Source organism: Eulemur rufifrons, chromosome 8, assembly GCF_041146395.1.
Source record: "Eulemur rufifrons isolate Redbay chromosome 8, OSU_ERuf_1, whole genome shotgun sequence".
NCBI classification, from domain to species: Eukaryota; Metazoa; Chordata; class Mammalia; order Primates; family Lemuridae; genus Eulemur; species Eulemur rufifrons.
This window is the reverse complement of record NC_090990.1, coordinates 36,701,196-36,727,333: the sequence shown is the minus strand read 5'-3', so window position 1 is coordinate 36,727,333 and position 26,138 is coordinate 36,701,196. Positions and strand designations below refer to the sequence as shown.

At 41.3% G+C, this 26,138-nt stretch overlaps 1 protein-coding gene across 16 annotated transcripts in view; it reads right to left on the bottom strand.

The window, feature by feature from the left end:
• The window catches only part of ELAVL4 (ELAV like RNA binding protein 4), a 141,992-nt gene that overhangs the window by 14,589 nt on the left and 101,265 nt on the right, over nt 1-26,138 (bottom strand). For all 16 annotated transcript variants that reach the window (XM_069477913.1, XM_069477916.1, XM_069477917.1 and 13 more), the window contains one exon: nt 10,341-10,444. In XM_069477913.1, coding sequence (XP_069334014.1) covers nt 10,341-10,444 — 104 coding nt within the window. The remainder of the gene's footprint in view (nt 1-10,340; nt 10,445-26,138) is intronic.

Below are 26,138 nucleotides of genomic sequence, written 5' to 3'. Positions count from 1 at the left end.
CTTAGGATTTCAAACACTTTTCTCTTTTGTCTTACCTCTTAATTGGTTTAGAACTTGGGTGTGGAAAATAGTGATGCCATTTTTTGGGTCCTTTCAGATTACAGTAATGACATGACCTCTATCATTGACTGGATGTTTTCATGAGCTAGGCATTCCATTCACAAAACTGCTAATCTCTGTAACCATGGTTTGTGGTAAGTGGAGATAAAGGTGGCAGAAGGTGACACTGGTGATCTCAATAGAAAGTACTATTCCCGAAATCTGCTTCACAGAAACTTGGTGATAGAAGTAACCTCAAAGGTTCAGAGGGAGATCCAAGACAGCTGGCCATCCATCTTACACACGTCCAAAGACAGGAAGCTCACCACCTCATGAGGCATCCTGCACCAACATTGGCCATCACTGATTATTGGAAAACTTCTTCCTTCTACTGAGTTCACATCTGTCTCCCCTGTAGCCTCCATTCTTCTCCTACTATTATTCTATCTCCACATCCCAGAAGCAATCTTCCTGTCCTCATTATCCCTTATCTTGTGGGTCTCATTGACAGGTGCTCATCAGAGTATCAGGTAACTGTATTTTTAGACAGTCCCTCCAAAGGAGCTCTTGTTTATGTTTCTTTAACTAAGATTGAGAACCTGCTCTAGAACAGAAAGGAGGCAGAGATTAAGAGTAAGGGCTTTGGGGTTAGAAAGATGTGGATTTGAATCCTGACACTTACTAGCTATATGCCAGAAAGGTAAGTCACTTAACCTTTCTGAGCTACATCACTTGAATAACACAGTTTAGAAACTCCCTAATAGAGCTGTTTGAGGGTTAAAGAAGAAAATGCATGTAAGATTCCTAGGCACCACACCTGGTACACAGTAAGTGCTCAATAAACAGTGGCTTTGATAGATCACTATGTAATCCAGCCTTATGCTAGACACCGGGGGTGCAGAAATGAATACAACAGCCCCTGATATGTAGGACTATTAGTCTAGCAGAGGAGACATATGTACAAACCAATCATTTCAGAAAATCAGGCTGCAGATTTTCCCCAATCTGTTGTAACACCCTATTCTCTGAGTGAATACAAACTCCCTAGAGCAGACAGGTCCCCGGGGAGCATTCATTCCAAAGAGACCAGAAGAATGGCAGCAGAGAACAGACACTGGTGCTGCCAGGGCCTTCTAGGAGCAAACCGTTCTAGGGACCTCCAATCCCAGCTCCCAGAGCAGGGAGAGAAGAAAGAAGACAGCTGGCTCCTGGAAACAATAGCTTTGATTGTGAAGATCAGTTTACCTCTGCCTGCGGCTGCAGGACAGGCATCTGCTTAGCACCACTCTTTATACTTCCTCTACCTGCCACCTCATACATGCTATTCTTCTATCGGGGCAAAACCTGATGACAACATTTCTAATGAGTTCTGATCGTGCCACTTTTTCCTGCTCAAAAAACCTTCAACAGTTCTTTAACACTTTGTGACAGAAGTCTAAACCCCTTACCTGGCATTCAAAGCCCTCTGGAATCTGGCCTAACCTTTCATCTCCTAACTCCTTCATGCACCCTATGCTTCAGTTCAAACAAAAACATGGTCACGGTTTTCTGAATATGCCCTGACGGTTTTGACTTCCATGTCTTTGTTCTTGCTGTTTGTTCATCATCATGGCAAAATAAATTCCCCACCCATCCTTCTAGACCCAGCCTGAATGCCGCCTCCTCCATCAGGCCCAGGCACAAATGACTGTTCTCTCCTTAGAGTCTACAGAAGGCACACGCTTCAGTGGCAGCAGCTACCACACCCTGCCTCCCATCATAGCCATCTGTGCTAACATCTTACCTGCCCTATTAGTCTGAGCATTCTAGTGATCTCTGCAGACCCCCTGTGGCATCTAGTCTCAAAGCCTTCCTAGGGCAGGAGCTCAAAAAAATGCTCTCTGAATTGAAATGAAATGTATACTATACTTTATGCAGTGGGTTTTAGCTTATTTCCCAGGAGCTGTCTGTGATGTGAAGAAGGAGCTAGAAACAATCATGGAGTTAAGGAGTATCCAAGAATATCATAAGAGTATCTGGCACATAATAGGCTAGATAAGTATTTCTTTTAAAGAACAAAAAGGGTGTGATGACAGATTCATGTGTCTTGCAACTTCTTTTAAAATGTCCATCAAATTATCAAACAGGCTTAGTATGTACGAGGTTCTTTCTGTCTAGTGGCCCTGAAAAGGGAGAGGTGTGCTAAAGGTTTCATGGCTTGGTTAGTGGAGGAGCTGGTTCTCGGACTCAGGGATCCAGACTCAGTCTCTTCACTAAACTACAACTCCTGGCTCCTGCTTTATGAAAGACTGATATGATTACTGTGGCCACTTGGAAGCTCCGTTATGCTTTCCACTATACAAAGCTTTTTCCGTATGTTGCCTGAGTCTTAGTAAAATTCGACTCATTCTTTACTCTCTTATGCATCTCTGAAACATGTAGATGGAAAAAAGTCCTGCCCTCCCCTCATGTAATTTTCACCTTAGGGATAACCCTATTCAAAATCATCTTCATCTTGGGGAGCATTTCTTGAGCATCCATTATGAGCTATGATTACCTACAAGTGAGATATCATTAGTTCCATTTGCAAGATGACAAGCTCAGTGAGACCAAATACTTGTCCAAGGTCACACAGCTGAACTAAAAGACAAACCAGTATATGACTCCAAGTTCTGGGATCTTTCCACTATGCCATGCTAACTTGGACAATGAAATAAAAGCCGTGTGCTTGGCACAAACTCTTACTTTCCCTGGAAAATAACCAAGCTAGAAAGATCACGCTATAATATTTTATTAGGTAGACTGAAGGAATCATTCTGCAGACAAGGAAATAAGTCCAGAGAAGTAAAATAAGTTGCCCAAGGTCATCCCTAGTAGTTTTTGACGGACCTGGAACTTGACTCTCTAAACTCAGAGCTCTTTTGAATGGACAAAAAGGGAGAAGGGAAGAGGGTTGTGGTGCTCTATGATCTTTGATAGATCAGCTGTTCTGCCCTAAGGCTGCATGAGCACCACAGAGAAGTGATTCTTTAATCTTTAGGGCCACTGATGTTCTAGGCTAACACTGTCCTACAGAACTTTGTTGGATCAGGAAAATATCCTGTATCTATGCTGTCCAGTATGGTAGTCATTGGCTACATGTGGTAACCTAGCACTTCAAACACGGCTAGTGTGACTAAGAAACTGAACTTTTAATTTTATTTCACTTTAATTAATTTAAAATCAAATGTAAATAGATATAAATAGCTGTTTGTGGCTGGTTGCTACTATACTGGACAGAGCATCCCTAGGTCCAGAAACAACACAAAGTTACAGCATCTCAGAGCTAGAAGGAACCTTTAGGATGATACAGTCAGATTCCATTCTGAGACTGAAATCCCTTCTACATCATCCCTAATGACTCTGTTTGAATACTCTGATGATCAGAGACTTACTACCACTCAAGGCAAATAAGTAGCTACACAGGGGTTCTCTTTCCAGATTTCTGAAATACAGGATTGAACTAATGCCTGGGGGTGACTGCAGAATTTTCTTTCCTAGAGAATGGAAAAGCAACCACTGTGGGGTGAATATGTAGGTGCGGAGTCCTCTTTGCCACCTCTGGACAACCTTCAGAGTGTCAGGTCTTTTCAAAACATGAAAATGAGAATGGGACATAAGACACCAGGGTGGGCTGACCAGAGTGGAAAAGAAAGGACCACTATGTTCTGTGATTCAGAGTCCATAATTCTACTAACATAGCCAGGAGTGTGCTTATTTATTTATTTTTTTTTTTGGAAGTAGCTCACATCACACTGTTGGCTTCTTTTACATTTGCAGACAGCTAAAGCCCCCAGATCCCTTTCTGCATACTTCTGAAAACCTAAGTGTCCTTCCAACCTGTACATGTCCAATTTTCTTTTTTAATCTAGACACAGGATGCTACGAATGACCTTTAATACGCCAGGACCATATTGACTTCACTTGGGTGAGAGAGCAGGGAACTGTATTTCCATCTCTCCAACTCCTATCCCTTTATTTGAGATTATTCACTCAAAAGGAAGTTAACAGGGCAGTGGGAAGCAGAGCACCCACATAAAATCTCCCACAAGAAAGAGAGGGCAGCTGGTACGACTGGGGTGAACGTGTCTCCAGTTTCCGTTGGCGTTGCCAGGTGCCCTCTCTTGGCTCCTTGGGGATTCAGTGATGCAGATGCCCCTGCTGACCTTGGCAGGGAAGCGCTGCTGCACAGGCTCTGACTGTAGCAGTAATGGAGGGGGAGAGAAAACACCTTTTTATTATTAACAGGACTGAGGGAGGCAGTCCATCATTTCTGGGTGGGGTGATATCCGTCAGCAAAAACTGATCTGCTAACTCTCCAGGAAGCATTAAGAGCAGTGATAGGAGAAATAATTGCTTATGCCGAGTGCAAAGAAAAGATGCCTCAGCGGAATGGAGGCCTTTAGCAAGGCAGGTGGAAGGAGGGAGGAGGGGGAAGCGCAGCTCCCTGATGACCCCTGGCAAGAGAAAGCAGTGGGAGGGGTGAACTGGAACCTGCGGAGCTCAAGTGTGGAAAGATCCCCTGGAGGCACCGTTAGTGCTATTAGAAGAATAAAGCGAAAATGGAGAAATGGTTAAGCGGCATCATAACACGGAGGTGGAGGAGAGGCGGGAATAAAGGAGCTCACTCTCCTTCCGGAGAAGGGAAATTTTCCCTTCGCTTACACACCTTCCCTGTCTCCACTCCTGCTCCCTCCAGCATGGGCTGCTGCGTCGTGATAAGGCATCTTTCTGACTCTCTCACCCCACTGCCTGACTGAGTGCCAGCTCTCTCGGGTTTGCTCGGAGTGGCAGAAGCGGCCCTTTTGCTATTTCATCCCAGATCCGGTCCTGAAATCGCTCTCCAGACCTGTGCTCTGGAAACGTTTTATTTAAAGTCACATTTTTATCATTTGAGTAAGAGCTTAATGTAATTATTAGAAAATGGTAAATCACTAAACCACTTGTAAACATGTAATGCAATGAAAAAAGGACGTAAATATGTAAAAATGTTAATTTAACACTATTGCTTTGGGAATGGCTGATACTGCCTTCGTGATATGATTCTGTATATTCCAAATTATTTACAAATAAGCGTGTCTTGCTTTTAAAATGAGTGAATAAAGTGCCTAACAGAGCTGATGAAATCCAAAGTCTAAGGCTGACAAAAACCTACCATGGTAGCCTGCAAGCTGCTGGTGTCATGCATCAAACACCCCACGTGGCACCCCATTCACAGATGAATCTTCTTGGAAATTAACTTTGACCGGATCCCTCTCTCACTCAAACCTTGAACAGCTTTCTATCTCCTCGCGCCCCCAGCATCAAACGGGAACCTCTGCAGCCCTATGACCACCCCCATCCCCTGCATTACAGATGGTCCTTTGCATGTCTGTGTCCCCCACGGCACAGGAGCTTCCAGAGGCAGAGCCAGCAGCGAACACTTCTATACTCCTGTTCTCACATTTAGGGCAAAACCCAAACAGGTCTCCCACCACTCTGAAAGGTTTAATGGAAGTGACAACAAACCCTCAAATTCCATTTTGGATCACTTTATCCTGAAGGTTCTCAGTGTAACTTTACTATCAATCTGGATCTTTGGTAAACATATTCCTTTTTTGAAGGTACTACAGAACCATCTACTTTTCTTTGTCCCTAATTAATGTGACAGAGCTGGACCAAATGCAACTGAATTCAATTAAGCCCTTCTTAGTAAGAAGCTGAAATTAGGAAAAATTCAGAAGCTGCTCTTTTAAAAAGAGCCCAAGAGAGAGTCAAGACTGGGATGGGCATCCGGTGTGGGGTCAAGGAGTACCGGGAATCATTTTTCAGATTTCACAGCCATTTCCAGAGTCTAAAGTGATCCCTGTTCGAGACAACTGGAAAAAAAATGCTAAACAAACAGCATCCCCAAATCCTTAAATGGGCCAAATCATCTCCACTGAGCTCAGGGTTGAAATACTGAAAAGTGACCCAGTTTCCCAGGTAGTGCTCCAGTCTGCTCTGGCAGGCTTCAGAATGTAAGCCCGTGGTCCATACCCCATGGCTCTCTGGTTCACCTAAATCGCAGGACCCAGCACAGAGCCTGGAAAGCAGGGACCCAAGAAGAAATGATCTGAAGTCAGGTCTGTCCCCGGGTGGATGGCAGAAGCCCTGAGCCACAAGTCTGTTTACTAAAGAACCTGGAGAAGCCACACAATTCATTTGTTTGCTTTTTATATCTCCTTCCCATGCCAGGGAGTATAACCCGTGTGTGTGCAGAGCCAAACACACACCCACACATCCTCACAGAATGCACGTGCTGCTGAGCAAGCAGGCAGTGTGACATTCCAACACTTAAGACCTACTGCCAGAGAGTTATTTTTAAAACGTTTTTCTTACTCCAGATCTCACTTACCAGCTGTGTGATCCTGGATATGTCTCTAAATCTCTTTGGGCCTCAGTTTCCTCATTTGTCTAAAGAAGATAACAGTACCTCCTTACAGGGCTATTTTAAGAATTAGACCTGATGTGTGTAAAACACTTAGCCCCAGGGATACTTCAAAGATTAAGTGATATCAAGCATGTAAAAGGGTTATGATAGCATTGGACACAGAGTGAATATTCAATATAAGGTATTATCATTATTATTATTATTTCAAGCTCATGCTAACACATTAAGCAGCTCTTTTTCTGGCAGAATCCTTCACAGGCCCTTTGGATGCTAACTCCAGCACAACTGGCAGCCAGTTATGTGGCTTTGGACAAGTCACTTCATCTCTCTGAAGTGTGGGGTGGGAAACTTTTCTCACTATAGAAGTTATGATCCAAAGAACAATTCCTCTGGGGTCACCATCCACACTACCCATTGGGGGCTCAATTATGCATCATGTTTTTTCTCTGCTTTGATGCTATAAAGGCCTAGATTGTATGCTTCCAGAAAACAGAGGTCTGGCCTTGCCCTCTTCATGCCGTTAGTATTCACACAGTTATATGACATCCCTCTTAAAAAAGGGGAAATGGATATTTGTTGACAAGGAACCATTGTTTGTGGGTACCTCCTACCACATGTGGAATATCCCTAATGCTTGGGACAATAAGATTTTGGATTTTTTTTTTATTTTGGAATATTTGCGTTATACTTTGTTCAACATCCTTAATCTAAAAATCCAAAATCTGAAATGTACCAATGAGCATTTCCTTTGTCATATAGGTTTCTAATTTTGGATCATTTTGGATTTTGGATTTTCCGATTAGGGATGCTCAACCAGTAGTAGCCCTATAATGAGCCATTCACTGCCAATTGCAAAACAGTTATTTGTATTTATATTTAAGTTCAGAGCTTGCAAACTGACCGTCTAAAGGTCAACTATTAAGTTCTTTTTAGCTCACCTGCATAATTCTTAAAATTTTTTGAGTAAGTTTCCAACATTTAAAAATTAGGAGATTGGCATTAAAAAAAAAATCTAGATTTCTATTTCTACTGAACAATTGGAAGATCTGGCAACACTCTGGGTTTAGACAATCATCATCAGTAACAGAATAGCTGTCCTCTTTACCACTCACTACAGTCTCCACCACTCCCTCCTGGCTTTCCAGAACTATCCCTGAATCTAGCTGTTAATAATTAACCTTCACAGTTTAGGAATTAACTCTTGATTTGCCTGCACCTATTTTGTGCGTTACACTTACAAAAGTAGTGTGTTTTGCATGAAGCACTCCAGAAATGTGAAAAGGAGGGACAAACTCAACAAAAGTTCACAAACATGTCTAGATGGTTCTCAGGAGATCTCTGTAATGCATGCTTCCAAAAAAGATATGCGTTTTTTTCCAGATAGGCAAGTTATCTATTCCTTCATGGGAGTCAGACCAAAGAGATAAATCTCATGTCACTTATCAAAGCAAACTGAAGCAGAAGTAAACAGTAGCCTGAAAGGCAAAAAAGCAATTTAAAAAAAAATTAATAAATGATGAGACTATTAACAGCACACAAAAAGAGTTTGCTTTTTTCTACCCTTTAATATGATTTTTACCTTAAACACTGTGTCCCTTTAGGAAAGGGAAGAAAAGTTAATAAAGGAACCTATCATTCAAACTTAATTTTTAGTACGGCAAATAAACTGCTTTAATGAAAGGGCTGAAATCCCAAGGTTTGCACATTAAATTTTCATTCGTAGTAGAGAATGGAAATTATTGATTCAGCCGTGGCATTGTGCATTTTGAATCCTATAGTGCCTCAGAAGCCCATGTTACCGCTAAGTGCAAATGTGTTGGCAGCGTTTTGATACAGGGTGAACACAGGGTGGGTGATGGGGTGGAGAAAGGGATATAGGTAAGGGAAGGAAGCAGACAGGCTCTTCATAGAAAGATAATAATCAATATTCCTTGTCTCTAAGATCCACTTAGATAAAGCACCTGATGGCATGATAGGCCAGGGGGTGCATTCTGAGACCAGAAAAGCCAGGTTCACTCAGTCTTTGGGGAAATACTTAAAAAAAAAAAAAAAAAAAGAAAAGAAAGTAAAAGCAGGACAGAAGGCTGATTATTTGATCCTAAGCCCCTGGAGAAGAGTTTGGGTTTCAAGAAAACTGTAGAGGAAAGAAAAGTACCTTTCTTAGTTCAAGGTCAATGTGTCCGTCAAGGGAAGAGTAAATGTTTGACATTCTAATGCTGAACTGGATAGCACAGAAAATCAATCAAATCCACAAATACAGTTCTCAATCTAGTGAGGCCTCATCAAAGAGTCAGGTGACATGAGTATCCCTTCTTTACTTACAGCATAAAAATAGGTATGTTTTTCTTTTGAAAGAAATTAATCCTCCTGCCTCTCAGAGGACTAGCCTATAATTAAACAACTCTTGATTATTTCTCCCTTAGAGAACTCATAGGAATTGATTCTAAGCCGACACTGAGGCAGTCTGAATCAGGCCCATTTTGGGGGCTTTTGTACCAGACTGTATGAGATCAGGGAAAGCAATCATCTTCAGAAATAAGCTAAACTCAATTGCAAAAGTAAAGCCGCTTTAAAAAGAAAGAAAGATAGTCACATAATATATTCTAAAAAGAGAAAGGTTTTGCTATATTTTGTTTTTGTTTTTGTTTTGATTACCTCCCAGCTAAGATTTTCTTATACCAGTAGTCTCTGTCAGTCTAGATGTTGGAAAAGTAGCTTTGTTGGACTAAAAAGTTCTTTCTGGTTTTGTGTTTTCAGATGCTGAGAGCTGGTGCCATCTATAGATTTCCATTCTGGGAGAGGTTTCTCTTTTGTCCTACTTTGCGTCAGACCTGCTGTCGTGAGGATAAGAGCGCCCAGGAGACACTTCCCTGGGGTTTAATAGGGTATGAAGGATGGGACTCATTAATCGGCTGGCAGCTGCCCCTAAACAGGACGCTGCCCGGAGGTGGGGAAGAAGGGGAAGGGAGGCCGAGGAGGAGGCAGGCTCCATTCACGAGACCTGCTACCAGCTGCCCTAGGGGAGCCCCACAGCAAACAGCATCACCTCCTGAAGGATCCCACAAGTGAAGTCTGAACGGAGAGCACAAAAATCCAGCCACAGAAACCTAAACCTCCTTCTTGAGGAGCAGGCTCTGGGTCACTGGTTTTCTTTTTTGACTTAAAACAACCCCTCCTGAGATATCACCTACCCACCTGATTATTTTCAGATTGCTGAAATGTTACTTTTTCTGTCTTTCCCATACTATGTTCTCATCGATTTTATTATAGTACTCGTCCCTATTACATTAGTGTGTTTATTTATAACAGATTTTTCCTTTTCGAGCTTCTGTTAGGAGGGTCCTATCCACCTTTAGGTAAAGCCAAACTACTCAGCCTGACACACATGGTCCACTAACTTGGCCTTGCCCACCTCCCATCCTTGTCTGTTTACCTCCCCATCCAAACTTAGGTCACACTATTTATTTATATGCGGTTGGCCATTCACAATGTCTTACATTTTCACAGCTTTGCATGTGCTGTTTCCTCTGCCTGGAACAGCTTCTTTGCCTCAGCTTCTTCCCTTGGCTCCATTCTGGCCATTTTTGCAGACTCAGGCCCACAGGCCCTCTTGGTGGGGTCTTAAATCCCAAATACCTCATCTGTCCTCTGGATTGGAGGTCCAACAGCTCATAGTCCCTTCCCTCTATTCAAACCTCACCTCACTCTCCTATAATAGCCTGTGTCCCCCACTTAGTAGAGAGGACAGTAAATGTTCTTTGAATAAATAAAAAGCATGACTTCAGCTCCTGAATAGCCTGGATTCATTAGATCAACAGAATGAAACTTAACCAGTGTCTGCTGAATTAGGAGCTGGCGCATCACTTCTTACCTTTATGGTTTTGGTCTGGAGTCTGAGTCCATTTAAAGTGTTGATGGCTTTCTCTGCATCCTTTGGATCAATATAGTTAACAAATCCATACCCTAAACTCTGTCCTGTGGAAACATTAAAAAAGAGAGAGAGAGAGAAAGAGAGAGAGAGAGAAAGAGAGCACACTCAGTATCTTTATAGAGGCAACACTTCCCACTGCAGTGAGTCAAAACTCTCCTCTGGTATACGGTTCCTCTTATACTAGGTTTACCCCCAGAGTGAGAGGTTTCCAATTCCTCCAGCTCTCTCTCCTGTTGGCCTTTAAACTCACAGGAGCCACCCAATCTAAAAATGGGTAAGTGTCCCCGCACATCCACACAAGATATACAAGTGCCACATAATCAGGAAGAGGTAGGACAGGGTAGTGGAAGACAGCAGGTGTGGTTTGTTAGAAGAGACTTGAACTAGAGTCCTGGGACGTTCCCTATTAGCTCTGTGACTTTGAAGAGGTCATTTAATCTCCCATTTCCCTCCAGATCTCTTCTCTGGAGATAACAGCACTTACCTCAGACAGGTTTGAGAGAGTTAGTGAGATAATTACACATAAAATGCCTACCAAGTACATTGCTTAGAACACAGTAGGCGCTCAACAAAAGACGCTTAACGCTCTGCTTAGTCCTGTAAAATTGGGGCAAGTGCTGGATGCAGTAGCTGTGTCTATTGCCTCGGTTATGCCAGCCACACCCACACTCAGAGGGATGTAGCAGGATCTGAGCAGCAAAGACTGAAGACGTGTATAGTGAAGAATGCGGGCATGGCCAGAATTTAAAGCAGTTGCTACAAATCATTCTTTGCCCCTATCATCCCTTGAGCCAAAGAACAATTAAAAAAAAAAAAAAAAAGGAGGGAGGGTTTCTATTGGAAATTGCTGGGGAGCTCCTAACAGAAAGGGGAGAGTGCAAACACCACGCAAAGAGGATCTAGCTACTTTAGGTGGAGACGGCATCAACTTGTCTGCAAAGAGAGGTAGCAAGTGACAGGGCTCCCTCCTAAGTGAAATAAAAATAATGTGCTTGCGATCGTGCCACTGATTATAAATAGTCCATCAGCTCTGCCATGTGTCATCAGCCAGAAATATCATTAGGAAACTTTACATTTTCTGACATACCCTTTAAGAAACACAGAGCTTGGGGTGGCTGCAAAACCAGCTTGAACTTCCCAGGCAATGTTATTGATTTGTGGGTGGCAGCAGAGCCGTCGGGGGAGGAAAATGACAGGACATCACATGTCAGGAAAGACTGATTACATAAACCTCTCTTTGGAGTACCAGGGCCAGGGATGGGAGACAATACAACAAAAAGCCTGCCATGTCCTGGTGACAGGAGCCCATTTCAGCAGCCAAAAAATCTTTCCAACAGCTTCTGTTTTGCTGGTAAATGTCTGTGTTTGTGTTGGTTGTAGGAGGGAACCTGGGAAAACAAGTTGGGTTCTGGATCAGAAAATGGGTGACTTTGTTATCCTTTATAGGATGGAAGCAAAGAGAATCATAAGGAAACTCAATGGCATTTGTTCCCCAAATGAAAAACCCAAAATGACACCGCCTTTCATTAGAATATTCCTTGGTGTTTTGGAAGAACAGGGTTAGAATAGGAAAGACAGAGGCAAACTTTGCCAGATAGGCCCTTCACCAGACAAAATTAGTAACTCAAGAGGGAAGAGAGAATATTGTGCACACTCCAGCTGCTGGTCCTTCTCTTTCCTTTTCACTGTGTAAGTGTAGTGTGTGAGTGAGTGGTGTGTGTGTGTGAGGGAGAGAGAGAGAGAGGTGTGTGAATTACAAGACCCTGCCACATGTTCTGAGAAACTTCATTTTGCAAACACAAAATACAAGAGACTAATTTCATTGGTTTAAAAATATCATTTATCCTAAGTTTGGCTCCACCTCATCAAGCCTAACTAAATTCACCTAATTAATTCCATTTTCATCATGTAAATTTCTCATATTTACCTTGCATATATGAGACGCCTCAAAAACTGCTGTACTAAAATGTTCTTATAATCACTTTTTTAAAACAGCCAAGATGTTATTAAAGGGCATTTTAAAAACAATTACCTCAATGGTAAACCTTATACATAAGTTCTAGGAAACTAGTCAGATGCAGTCTATCCAGCCCAATTTAACTTGTGTAAAATTAAAGGGAAATATGAAAAAAATGTAAAGAAAACACTCACCACATAACTGCAAACATTAGACCTAACTCACACTGAAATAGTGCCTAATTCATCATACTGATGAAATATATGTGGAAAAATATATCATGCTTACTAGTGGCACATGCTTCCAATACACTGGCCTTCCTAAAATTATTCATATATTGATGGAAATCTAATATAAATACAGTACATAATGATTTTTACATTCTACATTTTATCTTTCTTTTAGACATTTGCTTCCAGAAGAAGGAAAACACTTTCAGCCTCAAATCCCAGGAAAGTTCCGAAGGTCAAGTGAGGAAAGGACTCTTGCCCAGCAAGATGTGTCATGTCAACCCACTTGCCAGTATCAGTCCTCAATCCACCATCACCTTAGTTCCTGACTGCAATTAACACTACTGTGTTATCATCACCAGCTCTAGGTTTAGAGAGAGATTGCATTTAACATCAAGAATAAGGGTGCTTTTGAGAAAACTAAAAACCAGTAGAACATCCTTTCTGAAAGGAAAAGGAAAAGAAAAATGACAATTCTCCTTGATATAAAATAATAAACTGCAAACTCTAAAACAGAACACTGTATTGCATAAGAGGAGGACAGAGGCAGAAAACCTTGCCTGTGAATTGAAAGATATGAGATAGACTCGCAGCACAATGAAACTACCTGTGGTTAGCCTAGTTCATGAACAGGCTTTCTTAACATGCTTCTCACCATCATAGGAGGAGTCCAGCTAAGCCTAATAAAAAATACTCTATGGATCTAAGCATTCTTTTTTAAAATGCCCTAGAGAGAATTAAATCCCTAGGGAGAAAATATAAAAACCCAAGCCTCATTTCTTTTAGAAAGTGTTTTAGTAGTGGGGGAGAGAGCAAAATGAGCAAAAATGTTGTGTTTTAATTTTGGTGGCTGTATATTAGTGATGGGTTTTAGATTTGCAGTTCTGTACGTAAGCATATATGGAAAAATATAGATAAAACATGTTCACAAAAAATACCAACACTTTTTCCATGGGGACCAAGAAAGCCACCATGCTGGGAGACCTTGGGGACCCAATCTGGAGCCTAGAGCTAAGTGTCTATGTATCTGCATTCCAGAAAAAGATAATGTCTATTTATTATGCTTTTTTTTTTTTTTTCAAATAGCTACATTGTCTTCCTTTATCAGCAGTAGCAAGGTTTGAACATATAAGTATGGCAACAGTATTTTCAGACTAGGAAATGAAAACAAACTTTATTTTTGTTCCCAGTTTATCAGTTTATTTTGATGGCAAGTTGAACAAATTAGAAAAATGAAATAATTGAATTATGTTTATTGAAAAAATAAGATATTATGAAATGAAGACTATTTCCAAAATTTAGAAACTAGTGAGCATCTGACTCCGTGATGCCCAGGTGACCTACAATGCTTACAGGTGACCAGTCCTGTGTAGTCCTGTCCAGCAGGCATGGGTGAGGGGTTTTTAACAAGCCATTATTAAATCTGAACGTGATTATTTCTGTTTTTATAAAGCATAGGCACGTGCACATACAGGAAAACACACAATGAGTCCTCTCCTACTATGACATAGCAACATCTTTATTCTGTTACAATAATTTGTATATCTAACTTTCCCCCTTAGAAACCAAGCACTTCTCCCCATAAGAACTAGATCATAAATGTTTACATCTTTGCTCATAGTAGGTAATCAACAACAGCTTGATAAATGAAAGAATGGATGTGTGCATTTGTACTAATCCTCCATTTCTGAAAGAAGCACATTACCAGAATGCTTTCTATGTTTGGGGGGATAAGGGGGCACCTGGGGAATTTATTTTGCATTTGTAAGAAAGAGAGACTATGACAACAAACTGACACAAGAGATCAGAAAACAAAACACAAAGAATGTCCTGGGTGGGTTCTCCTCTGGTATAGATCAGGTGAACAACCAAAGCCACCCCGGCCCACCTTTCCACAGAGATTCTGAGTTTACAAAGTGCTTTCCCCTCCATTCTTTTGCTTTTGATTCTCACAACAACCCTGGGTGAGAGATAATCATCAATTTACAGATGTGGAAACCGAACCTCAGAGAAAATGGTGATTTGCCCGAGATCACAGGGCTAGACTGTAGTCTAGATCAGGAGTTGGCAAGCTTTTGTATGTATAGGGCAAGACAGTAAATTGTTTGTTTGGTGGGGTCCTACAGCCCCTGTTATGACAACTCTGCCATTGTGCAGCAGCCATAGACAATATGTAAACAAATGAGTGTAGCTGTGTTCCAATAAAACTTTATCTAAAACAATACACAGTGGGCTCAATTTGGTCCTTGGGCTGTAGTCTGCCCATCCCTTGGTCTAGATCTTTTGACTCCAAGTCCTGTGCCCCTTTGCCATAACCACAGTTAATACATTCGGACTAAAATGTTAACAACTATTCTGAGGTCCTGAAATGCCTCAGAGGCTTTTTTGAATCATCTAAGAAAAAGTAAATTACCTTCAGTAGTTTACGTTAAGCATTTTTATTGTATTCATTCTCTAGAAAGTGTTGAGATCATAGCTGGTTATAACCCCGTATTTTCCCAGCCATTCTGGATAGAAGTAATCTTTCCTTGCCCTTGGGGTCCTGGGGGTTATTCTGATCCTGACAGCCTCACGGCTGATGGCAGCAGTAGAGATGCTGGCCAGAAGGGATCTCAGCATTTCTGCACCGCCAACCTGCACACCTTGCTCTTTCTCTCTTTAAAAACCATCATTCTCCAGAAACCTAACAGTTACTCTCCTCATCTGCAAAACCCCTGAGGGGGCAGCCAGATGGGTAGCTGCTGCTGAAAACTTCTGAGTTGAATAAGGAATTTCTGTGGATGTTAGAACCCCTCGCTCAGGCTAAAACCCTGTTCGCAAAGCACATGATAAAATCCCCAGTCACCTCAAGATCACCTGCGTGGCGATAGCCACACATGGGTTAACTGCAGCCAACTGCAAATCCCAGGACTCCTTCACTGCCAGTTCTGAGATGCCCCTGTCTGCTTTCAGCTGCCACAGTTCTACCTAAACATACCCGAGAGGGCATCAGAGAGATGTGTGGTTGTTCCTTCATATATAAATGTGTGTGTGGCTCAAACGTACTTGCTGTATAACCTTGATTAAGTCATTTAAGCTTTATCAACATGTTCCCTTATCTGGAAAAATAGAGATAATCCCTTAATCCTCACAATCAAAGGATCACCAGGAGGATTATATTAACACAGGGACTAATGGCAGCTACAATTTATTCAGTGCCTACTTTGTGCCAGGCACTGTGCTAAGTGGCAATTAATGTTACCTGATTTAATCCTGTGTGAAATAGGCACCATCAAGCCCACTGTACAGACAAGGAAAGTGAGGCTAGAGAAATGCTAAATAATCTGCCCAAGACAGCCATTAGGCTTCAGGGCTAGAATTCCAACGAACCCAGGTCTGCGTGATATCTCAGCTCATGCGTTCTCTCCACAGGGGCTGGCCTTGGTGCAAGTGACAAAATGTATGGCATCAGGTAGGTACACAAGAGGACGCACTCACCCACGTTAGGGTTTCTCCTCCTTAACGCTGACTGGAGATGCCTTGCGGTTCTGGAGCACCTGTGGCTCTGCTCCCTCCCCTCCCGCCTCTGGGAGGTTTACAGGTATTGGTCAGTCTGAGTCTTGGCTTTTCTCCTGCAAAGCTAGTGTTACTATAGTCAGCTAGTCAGAGGGTTTATTTTCTTTTGGTAGTTCACACAATTTCCTCAAACTAAGTCTGGTATACTTTGCTACTCAAAATTCGGCACCCATGCCAGCGTGATTGGCACCACCTAAGGCCTAGTGAAAAATGCAGATCCTCGGGTCCCACCCCAGATCTGCTGAATTGGAATCTGCATTTCAACAAGATCCTCAGGTGAATTAAATGCACATTAAAGACTGAGAAGTGTTGCTTTAAAGTGTGATGAGAAACAAAACATTTGCATGAAAGAGACTTGGAGTTGGTCAGAGGTGGGTCTGAATTTTAGGTCTCCAGTTTGTGTGACCTTGGCTAAACTAAATTAATCTCCCTGTGCCTTGGTTTCTGGGAACACTACACACCAGACCCATAGTAACAGGGAAGGGAAACTCTGACGGGAAAACTCTCAGAATCACTTAATGTATGCTAACTTTTTTGCCCCCAAATTTTGCTTTTCTACTTTGCCTTTTTCTGTTTTAGTGTTCTCATCTATAAAATGGGTTAATATTACTTTTTCAAGGGATTACTAGGAGGATTAAAAGTGATAGTGCATGTAAAGGGACTGGCATATAACAGATGCTCAGTAGATGCTGGCTCCTTTTCCTTCTCTCAGGCTCCATTAGATACTGCTTTACAATGTTTCCTGTGTGGGTGTTACCTCCTCAGTGAGGCCTTGACCTCTTTGAAGGTGGGTAATGCTTCTAACGCTTTTCCTTTACATCGGCACACATAATATGTGCCAGGCACACAAATTCCACAATAACTGTAACCTACTACGTGCTAGGGGTGGACCCCAAAATGATCAAGAAATCGATTATTCCTGTCTTCAGGTAGCTTATTATGTAGGAGGGAAAGACAGATATAAGGACTAATTATAGCCTGGTGAAAATAATAAATACAGCAGAGATTTTTCTTTTTAAAGCTATATACAGGAGCAGAGAGGAAATGGAGACTGATTCTGACTGAGCAAAGTAGGGAAGGCTTCTTGGAGGTGGGAGCATTTGAGCTGGGCTTTGAAGCTGGAGTAGAGTTTTGACGGAGTTCCCCTATCAAAGTGATGATATTCTAACTTGAGGGCTGAATTCAAGCACTAAATTTATCCTGTAGATATTTACTGAGCATCTGTTACATGCCAGGCACAGTTCCATTCATTGAGAATATAGAAGAGAACAAAACATACTTGGCTTCTGCCATTGCTGACACATCCTTTTAAAACTGTCTCTTAATGTGTCTCTGTTCCCCACTAGACTGGGAGCAACTTGGGGCCAAGATGATGTTTTATTTATCTCTGTACACCCAGGACCTACCAAAGGGTCCATGACATTGTTGGATATCTAGTAAATGTTTGTTGGGTGAATGAATGAATATTGTCTAGTCACACGCATAATTACCTACTCTTAACCACCCTCAATCTCCCAAATACCAGGAAGACCAGCAAAATTTTTTTTTTTTTAATTAACCAGAGCTTCACCTGTGTCCAGAGGACGATGGGAAGAAGAATCAGATTCTATAAGACACAGCTGAAAGACCTGTAGGCATGTAGTCTGAAGGCGAGAAGACTCTAGAGGTACTCAAAGTCCCTTCTAATATTTTAAAAGGCCATCATGGGAAGGCAGGGGTAGACTTGCTTTGTGGGGTTCCAAAGGAGAGAATGAGGGTCAGGCATAAGAAAATGAGGGGACCGATTTTTGCCTTGATAAAAGGAAGAACTTTCTAATAATGATTTTATAAGGGGGTGGGCTGCCTTGTGAGGTGGTAAGGGCCCCATGACTAGAAGTATGCAAACAGAAGCCAGACCTACCCTTGGTCATGACACGCTATAGCAGTCAGCAAGATTGACCCGTAAGATTCCTTTAAAGGTTCTAGGTTATATTTATTTTAGACCCAATGCTCACAGCTGGTTTTAGTTTATCCTGATTTCCAACTGAGAAATGAAAATAATAGGTAATATTTATTGAGCACCTACTATCTGTCAGGCACTTCACTTACATTATTACAACCCACTGAAGCAGGTGTTTCTGTTTCCCTTTTGGTTGTTGTTGTTGAGACAGAGTCTCACTCTGTTGCCCTGGGTAGAGTGCAGTAGTGTCATCGTAGCTCACTGCAATCTATAACTCCTGGGCTCAAGGGATCCTCCTGACTCAGCCTCCCGAGCAGCTGGGACTACAGGCACATGCCATGACACTTGGCTAATTTTTCTATTTTTAGTAGAGATGTGGGTCTCACTCTTGCTCAAGCTGGTCTTGAAGTCCTGAGCTCAAGCAATCCTTCTACCTTGGCCTCCTGGAGTGCTAAGATTACAGGTGTGAGCCACTGTGCCCAGCTGAAGCAGGTATTTCTATCCCTGTTTTACAGAAGGGGAAACTAAGGCCCAGAGGGAGAAGTAACTTACCTAAGGTTATTTGGCTGAGAATAATAGCAAAGCTCATCTGACTCCAGAGCCAGTGTACTTTGTGCCGTGCCCTGATTTCTTGAATATGTGCTAATTTTTATGCTAAACAACTTCCCTGATATAGCATAGTAAGCCTGAGATTTTGAGACAGTTTGGGTTTTCTAGTACTATCTCCAAGTCCTTATTCTTCTATTTAATTCCAACATATATCCCAAAATATCCTATTTCCATCTTCCAACTTGGTTGTGCCTTTCAAACTGGATCTGGTGCATCATAGTACGACAGTCTTGGAAAGGGCTTTAGTATCAGTCATCTTCAAATCCCTTTTGTGGATGCAGAGACTGAAGACGAATGAAGAAGCAAGCAAGCAGTTTTTGATCTAGTAGGGAAGTCAGACCCATGAATTAACAATGATAGTAGAGTATGGTTAAGTGTTATGATAGTGAGAAGGAGAGAGAGCTTTCTGGAGAATGTAATACCTGAACTGAGACTAATTTGAAAAGGAGACAGAAGGAAGTGGAAGAAAATTATGAGACAGCTAGGCAACAGGAAGTCAAGAGCAATAGTCAGAGAAGGGCATTCCAGGAGGAGGAAACAGCATTAGCACCCACCACTTGAGGAGAGAGGACTGTCACTAAGTTTATAGCCATCACTTCCACGAGGCCACTGGTTGTAGACATTAACCTGTACTGTCAATATCATTTCTAAGTTGATTCCATCCTCAGATGTGTATATGACATCTCCCTATACCTCTGGCAGAGATTCAGAAATCATTTAGGCATCTGTAATTTTGAATGTGTCTGCTCTCTGCCAACAACACTATTAAAAAAACAGGACCCAGCCTCCCTTATTCTGAATTCCCAAAGTATTTAAAATTACCTTGAGCCAGTCCTTGGTTATTTCCAGAGGCTGTCTATATTCTGGCTTCCTAAGTAGATGTCATTTCCACCCATCATGTGGCATCAAAATGGCAACAAGCAAAGTGCTTGGCCCCCAGTTGGTATTCGACATAAGCTTGTTGGTTGAACTAAATGTATTTCTCAATGGACCCTAAGTTCCTTAAGGATGGGGATGTGGGTCTTATTATGACCCACATGGATCTTATTAGACTAATGTTTGGCACATGGTAAACTTTCAATAAATCTATGTTGAACGAATGAATTAATCAATAAGTGAATGGATAGTAACAAAAATAGTTATCATTTTTTGAGTGTCAGTCACTACACTAACTATACTAAGCACTTTATTTCTATCATCTCATCTACTCCCTAAACAATCCTACAAGGTAGGCATTATCACTGCCATTTACAATCAAGGAGACCTCAGATCCTAAGGCTTGAATCCATCTAGCTCCAAAGTCCACAGAGGCTTTTAAAAGAGTTTTCTGATTTCAGAAAAGATATCTACCGAACTGTTTACATAGACATAAAATGATGCCTCTGCACATGGAAATGCACAGAGTATACACACTCATTTCCAGCAGTCCCCAAAGCAGAAAGGACTGATTACAAAGCTATACTATTCGATAAGAAGCCAACCAACTGATTCTCAAAGGATTTTTTCCCCTTTTGATTTGCCCTATAAGATAAATTGCTTCAAATGACAGGTATTCAAATATGCATTTCAATAATAAACCTCAATAAATGAAAAACTGAACTAATCTGAACCCTATTTTTCTTCTGTTTGTTCAGGAAAGAAAGGAAATTTGTAAGATAAAAAGCTAGTATCAAGTACTTAGTTTAGAAAAAAAAACTGAAAGGAAAAATATTCTCGATAATGCACAGGGGACAATAGAAACCTCAGTGACAACTATCTCAACTTCAGCATTTATCATACAAAAATACGAAGTGTTCAGACTGATGACCCTAGGGCAATGAAAGATTCTTAATTGAAGCAACATTAAATTAAATTATGTTCAGAATATTCTTACAAGACAGGAAAGAATAGTCACACATTTAAAAATATTTTTAACAATAGTTGAAAAAAAAAAAAAAGAAGAGGATTTTGGCAAATTCCCAGCTAGCCAGAAAAATGAACCAGAATTCTTAATTCTTGGTTGGCTTACTCTCACGTAAAACAAAGGTCTGGATGTCAGATAGACAAGACTTTCCACCCAGAGTGGATTCAAACCAACAGGTGATTCCAGAAATGTAGCTGATGTTAAAGACGAGGGTTTAGCAACAAAGGAAGAAGATGTAGAAAAAATTATCAGGTTAATACTAATTACATACACTGTAATTAGCCTTTGGGCAAAATGAGACTTTCTGTGGGTGAAATGTCTGTGGGTGAAAGGAATTGCTGTATTTAACACTAAGACAATGGCTTCCAAAACTCCTACCAGACACTATTCTTACAAAGGGCATGTGGAGGCTCCTGATATCATGTTGGGATTCAGATTAAATGAGATAAGTTATGTGAGAGGGCTTGGCACAAAGTAATGCTTCATGAATATTAACTGAATATAAGGCTACTAAAACTGCCTTTATACAAAGTAAAAGAAAATTCATGGCTCTTGCTGAAGGAGATGAGATAAATAACTTGTCTGTGTAAGTCAAGATGTCAAATGTTAGCTGAAGGCCTTTGTCTGAAAACCTCTGTCAGTGTGTCCTTTCTGAAATAAGACCTTGCTTTTCTCTGGCTTTGGACCCACCACTAGTGTCTGTGTGAAATGCAGAGATGAACACCTCCGTCCCTGTCATCAAGGAGTTCACTGTAGTGAAGTACCAGACAGGAAGCTCCCCACCGTGGAATGACAGCTTAGTTCATATCCAACAAATTTTTGAAAAGAAAGAAATTCCTCACGTTCATGAAAAAGAAAAGAAACAAGAAACAAAAGAATGTTTTTCCTTTTTTATCACTATTTAGCTTGCACGTAGGAGCTAAGGCAAAATAAAGACATAAAAATGCAAGAACAAAAGAACTCACAGAAACAGGTCTGTAGAGTAGAAATTGAGGAGGAAAGTCACCTTCTTTGGTTTTCTATAAAGCTAAGGGATTCTCAGGGAATGGTTACACCAAGCAAGTATGACCAGCTTCATTATACTGAGTAAAGTTTCTGGCAGATGTGAAAATGGAGTGCCCAGGAATATGTGTGAGATTGCAAAGTGTGAACACTAGTCTAATGGCTCAGCTCTTCCAGGCAGTGGAAAATAAAATGTCACCCCAGAAATCAGGACACTAAATAAACTCATGGTTTGAATCATGCACAGAACATGCTCAGTACTCAATAATTTTCAAAAAAATGCCTGGTGTGAAATGGGACTGTGCTGATGCTAGAGAGTTAGGTCCATATGGCACCATTTTCTGTTCTTTTTTTTTTTTATTTCAAAATATTACAGGGGTACTAATGTTTTCGGTTATATGGATCACTTTTGTAATGCTTGAGTCATGGGTATAGGTGTGCCCATCACCCAAATAGTGTTCATTGTACCCATTAGGTAGGTTTTTGCCCCTCCTCTTCTCCTCCTCCCCCTTGCTTGATATTCACTGAGTTTTGCTTCCTGCCATGGACATGTGTGCTCATTGGTTAGTTCCAATTTAATACTAAGTACACGTGGTGTTTGTTTTCCCAATCTTGAGATACTTCACTTAGGATGGTCTCCAGTTCCATCCAAATTGTTGCAAAAGGCATTAATTCATCCTTTTTTACGGCTGAATAGTACTCCATGGTATACATATACCACATTTTGTTAATCCACTCATGAACTGATGGGCAACTGGATGTTCTTCCTTGGATTAGATGACACTTTCTCAGGACATCAAGGCCTCTACTTGCCTATCCACAAGCAGTAGAGGACCTCACCTCTTTCTTAAAAGAAATGAGGTCATTAGGTAGAAACTGTCCCAAACTGCCTCCTTCTCTCCCATCCCCAAACTTATACTTCATGGAGCTCCATTGTTTCCTCCTGGCTTGAAAGGATAGTATAGACAATGCTGAAGGAAAAAAGGTTCCTTGGGTAATGCTATGTATTATACCATTCCTTTTAAGTTTTATAATGCATGTTAGCACAGAATCAGAGAAATAGTGATAAAAAGAAACCTCTCTTAAACTTGCTTCACTTTAGTTTCCCAAACTCATTTGATCACAGATCCCCTTAAGGAAAAAATAAATATATTACTGATTAGCACATTTGGGAAAGATGGGATTTCCAATTGAACATTACCTTTTGGAACAGGACTAAATACCATCTCAGGATGTAATTAACCTAAGGTGGGGGTCTGGTCCCCAAAGCTGAGCTATATAGTTCCTGAGATAACAGAAGGACCAGTAGAAAAAAGGAGACCAAGCCAAAGAATACTTCTAAGGTCTCTTTTTACTGTGACAGGCTACGATTCTGCTTCTCAGAAGACATTACAGTCTTGCTTCTGGGGTAACCTAGACACAGGACAGAGATGCATGATGGGGAGGGGAGTCAGAAATCTCAAGACATGTTTTTATGTTGGTACAAATTGTATGAGTCTGGTTCTAGATCACTATGTGTCAGTAGTCAGCATGTCATGAGCTTAAGAAGTTTCACTAGGAGAACCAAAGACCTAAGGAAAAAAACAAAACATAATTGCGTGTGGCTGTATGGATACTCACCAGGAGCACGCTTTTGTATTAATAGGTACATGCATACAGACACACACATGAACAGTATCTATACTTAATGAACTAGGCATATGACCCTGGAAGATAATACAGTATAGCAGACAAAACTAGAGGCTTTGGAGTCAAATAAACATGGGTTCAACTCTGCTCTGCCATTTAGAAGCTGTGTGATCTTGGGCAAGTTACTTAACCTTTCTGGGCCTATTTCCTCAGCTGTAAAATAGAGCTAATAAAACCTACATCTCACAGAACTGTTGTAAAAATTATATTAGTATACACCAAGAGATGTTCTAAGTATTTCACATATATTAATGCTCACAATAATCCCATCAATATACCTATTTAGAAATGAAAATGCTGGAGAACAGAGAGGGTAAGAATTTTCTTGTTACACAACTAGAAGGCTGGGATGTAAATACAGGCAGTCTAGTTCTTATTCATTAGGCTATACTGCTAATGTATAATCCAGGACCTATGAGTAGCACAGTTCTGGATTAGAGTAGGTCCATGATGTTCCCCTGGAAGACACAGACACACATATATAAATATACAAACACCCTACACCTCCTCTTCCTCTCTGGTTTTAAAAATCTGTTGTTTTTGTTATTAGTTTATTACATGGTGCAGTTCAAGTGGGAAGCACATGGACACCAGCTTCCTAAACACAAGGATCCATCCTATGTGGCTGCTCAAGGAACAGAAGAACAAATTCAAGCCTGAGAAATGTTAGTTCATTCTGAACGATGACTCACAACCGCTATTTTCACAAACAGCCTGCTAATTAAACTTTCTTATGAACTCTGCTAACCAATTTTTCCAATGCATGGAGGAAAAATCATTCATTATAGACCGGAATCCAAAATCTAATATTAACAGTGCAAGTAGGATCTGTGGCATTGTAATTTGATCAGCTTGAGCATTAATAACAGTTAGACACTGATGTCTGAGAGAGTTAATCATCTTTTGTTGTGATGTGCGTAGATAACTGAACAAAACATCTGGAAGGCAGACTGGAAAGCAAAGATACCTTATCACAGCTAGCTTTACCCTCATAAATCCCTGCTTACAATGTCCTATCTTCTAGGTGACCATAGCAATATCCTGAATTGATGTATCATTTTAATAACTTACCAACACAGTAGCAGCTCATCTGATCTCACAGCACACGGTAAGGTGGGAAGAGTCAGTATCATTATTCCCATTTTATGCAAAACAACCAGAGGGAGAGAATGCCTTGATCCACTGAAAGTCCCACAGCTAGTGCTAGAATAAGAACTTGGTAGATCCTTCCATTTTACTATGTCACTACTCATAAACATACCTTAATTTTTAAAATAATCTCACAAATTACCCTGATCCTTTCAAATGCAGATGGTCCCTGACTTGGGATGGTTTAACTTATAATATTTTGACTTTTCAATGAGTTTATCAGGGTATTAAATGCATTTTCAATTTATGATATTTTCAACTTACGATGGGCATACCAGGACCAGGGCCCATCGTAAGTCAAGGAGCAACTAACTGCACTGAGCTAAATTTATTTACAATCTTCCAGAACCATTATTCATTATTACTGCAGCTATTTCTGAGGCTTACTGGAATACATCCTCCACAGCCACGTTCATGACTCAGGATGAAACAGCAAGAATATGGGAACCCTCTCTGTGAAGGTCTCTTGTCCCAACTGGCAGATAGACATGGGTATGCAGCTGGCTTGGCCACTTGCCAGCTGTGTGGCCTTGGGTCAGTCACTTTAGACTCTATGGGCCTTGGTTTCTTCGTCTAAATAATGGGGTCACTGACATTCGGGTTGTGGTCAGGATTAAATGAGATAGCAAATATATGGCATCATCTAACATGTGGTATCTAGCAGGTGCTTAATAAATGTAAGTTCCCATTCCATTCTCCTGCCTTCTCAGATGCTATCTCCTACTTCCTACTTGGGATCACTTAACTGAGGATTGAACTAGTGACATCCACTTCCCCTCTACTCTCGCTTTACACATCTGTTGGCCCAAAGTAAGAGCCTTGGTGAGAAGTAGTTAGGAATTATGAGATAACAGGGGTCTCTCCCATCTATAGGTTGCTTCTGTTTACAAAGTGCCTTCACATGTGTAACCTGGTTTGCACTCACAAGCACCATTCAAAGAAGGTAGGGTTAGGATTTAACTTCTCTACTGTATATTGAGGAAATGGAGGTCTAAGCAGGTAAAGTGAGTTATGTAAGGCCACACATGCATCTGTTAAGTATGTGTGTTGGGGGCAAGATTTCATTGAAATCTGTTTCACTTCTGATTAGTTCAATGCTAATGTGCTGTGTTTGGTATTTCTGACAAGAAAGTATTTGGGAGACGTGTGTGTGAGAGAGTGTGTGTTTGTGTGAGTGTGTGAGTGTGAGCATGTGTGTATTTTGGGGAGTGTGGTGCTCTTGGGTAGTGTTCTCTCTCTCCTGTACTTAGAGGGTGGTCTGTCTCATTGGGAAGGCTCCACTGACTGGCGGGAAGAGCAAAGGTGGCTGAGGTCTAGTTTCCGTTTCCCAGTCAGGACCAGGAAGTGAGAATGACGTTCGAGTTTTCTGTTTGTTGTTCAGCTCAGGGTCTGAATGAACAATGGGGAACTAGCCAGAACCTACTGCAGGAACCCTCACCAGAAAGACGGAAGCAGGCGACTGAAGTTCCTGCATGTCCAACCTCAGGATCTGAAGGGAGAAGGAAGACTGAAGAGAGTCAGAAGACAGTAATACCTCATTTCAGGAAGCAAGCAAGGAAGGCCTGCTTTGGAACACTCTTTTAGCATGTTGTTTAGACCCTTTGTTAATAAAAACAGGGACTCCACTCAGGCAGTTTCTCTGTGTTACTGCCTGCCCTGGCTATAAAAAGCAAGTCAATCAATCCAAAATGGGTTCAGGTAAGAA